This window comes from Trichoplax adhaerens, genomic scaffold (assembly GCF_000150275.1).
Source record: "Trichoplax adhaerens TRIADscaffold_38 genomic scaffold, whole genome shotgun sequence".
NCBI classification, from domain to species: Eukaryota; Metazoa; Placozoa; class Uniplacotomia; order Trichoplacea; family Trichoplacidae; genus Trichoplax; species Trichoplax adhaerens.
Genome location: NW_002060978.1, coordinates 248640 through 250734, shown reverse-complemented (window position 1 = coordinate 250734; position 2095 = coordinate 248640). Strand labels below are relative to the sequence as shown.

At 29.0% G+C, this 2095-nt stretch overlaps 1 protein-coding gene across 1 annotated transcript; it reads left to right on the top strand.

Moving 5' to 3' along the window:
* Nucleotides 1-332: 332 nt before the first annotated feature.
* Nucleotides 333-1695, top strand: TRIADDRAFT_62229 (uncharacterized protein; the record flags this gene model as incomplete). Its single annotated transcript, XM_002118162.1, has 2 exons — nt 333-338; nt 1369-1695. 2 exons carry the CDS (start codon nt 333-335, stop codon nt 1693-1695), a joined length of 333 nt encoding a protein of 110 aa, XP_002118198.1.
* Between the last annotated feature and the right edge of the window lie 400 nt (nt 1696-2095).

Below are 2095 nucleotides of genomic sequence, written 5' to 3'. Positions count from 1 at the left end.
TTTAGTTTATGGCGTACAATTATATGCCAGTCATCGCTATCAGCAATCATACATGTGCACATTTTACCTTAAATTCAATTCATTATTTTAATAGGTGGCGTATTATTCAAGATATTATTTGTTCTTTATTAATTAAATTTAATTACTACAACGCTTTTATTCAGCAGCAGTGGGTGTTGACTGCGTTCCACTTGTCTACAACTCCCACCGTCGACGATAGTATATAAGACGAGTAGTTTTCTCAATCTCTCATTATACGCAATCGTTACGATTAGAAGTTCTAATTCCTTTACGGATTTTGCCTAAACTGTTGAAATATATAACACTTCACCATGAAGGTAAGTTTCAAATCGAGTTATTTTAATTCGATAGCGATTGAATCATTTATTTATTGGCCTAAAAATTTATTATACTAAATGATTAAGTTAAAGGTGCTCGTATAAAAACCGTGTGACTGCTGTAATACATAGTTAAACTTCATAAATTTTCCTTTCTTAATTTCCTTAATCTCTTTGTCTAGCCATATCAATTACTTGCCCATCAGTTAAAAGAGATTATAAATTTCCTATATACCTTCTAATTTACCTAATTCAACTATAGCAGATTTAAAAAGTTTAATCCTATGCCAGTTTTACTTCTCATCCAAGTTTATTATGATTTAGAATACCGTTCTCGTTGTTACTCTAACAGCAGTCGTCACAAACGTTTGACCTAAGCTGATTTTATCTCTTTTAGAATATAAAATCTTAAATTTCTATGCATATATATAACGTATTAAGATTGTTTTTAACAATTCAATGAATAAAACCGCCATGAATCTTCCTATGTCTTTATAAGAATTTATTTAGCTTGGTAGTAGAGAATTGCTAAATTTCTTTTCATATTCTATACTTGCAATTGTCTAGCTTTTCTTACGCATATCACACATAGCCTTCAAATCTGTTAATAATGTTATTTTTAAGGAGAAATAATTGATTTCAATATGACATAATAAGCATTTTAGTTAGCTACATTACTCTTTGATTACAAAAATCAGCGTTATATCATATTAGAGCTATAGCTGAAAAAAATTAATTCTATTTCCGCTCTTTAGGAAAACTCATTGTCTTTGCGTTTGTACAGTAACTATACCTTATTGCTGATGATTCTACATGTTTAATGATGTTTATATATCAATTCTACATTTTTAAGCAATGACTGAAACTGTTTATACGTGTATCAATTTCACTACTGTAATTAATAATATATACTGTTGAATATGTTGACATGTTCACTGATTAATAATTGCTCGCTTGGGAAAATGATATCGCAGATATTCAAATGAATATACTGTATTTATTAATGCTTTTTTCTTTTTAATATATCCAGATCACATTATTGGTCTTTACATTATGCATGGCGACAATAATGATTGATGCCTATCCGTCGAGGCATGCAATGATTGAAAAGCGCAAGGATAATGCCATATCTGAAATAGATGATCAAGTCGACGATGAATACGTCCTTTTAAAATTACCCAAAAGCTGGGCTAAGGAATATCTTGGAGAATTATTAAATCATTATTTAGAACGCCAAGAAGCAGAAGTCAGTTCATTTCGTGACGATAAATTACCTAAAGAATTTGTCGCCCGAAGCAACTTGAAAGCTTTTGGGGTAAATAGAAATTCCTTCAATTTTACAATGAAATTAATTTAATATGCAGCTAGCGATAGGAAAGATGAATTATTTAGCCTATATACACATCTAAGTTCATTTATTCAAGATTTAATTCAGTTCTTTATTACAATTACATGAATTGAGCGATAGATACGCTGTAAATTCCCCCAAATACATTCAGATTTATCAATCAATTATGATTTAGTTTAATTTTGCAGCTGCATCTAATTTATACAACAAAATAGAAGAGTTAATCGAATACTTTTTTATCACTATAAGTAAATAAAAGTAAGCTATGTTGCATCAGTTAAAAATACAAAATAAAATATGTTATCCAATGTTTAAAGTTATAAAAGTAATACTATGTGGCAGTATTTTACAACTACCAAAAATTACCGGAAGAAAAACAAATTAATAGAATACAATAAAATAATATGAT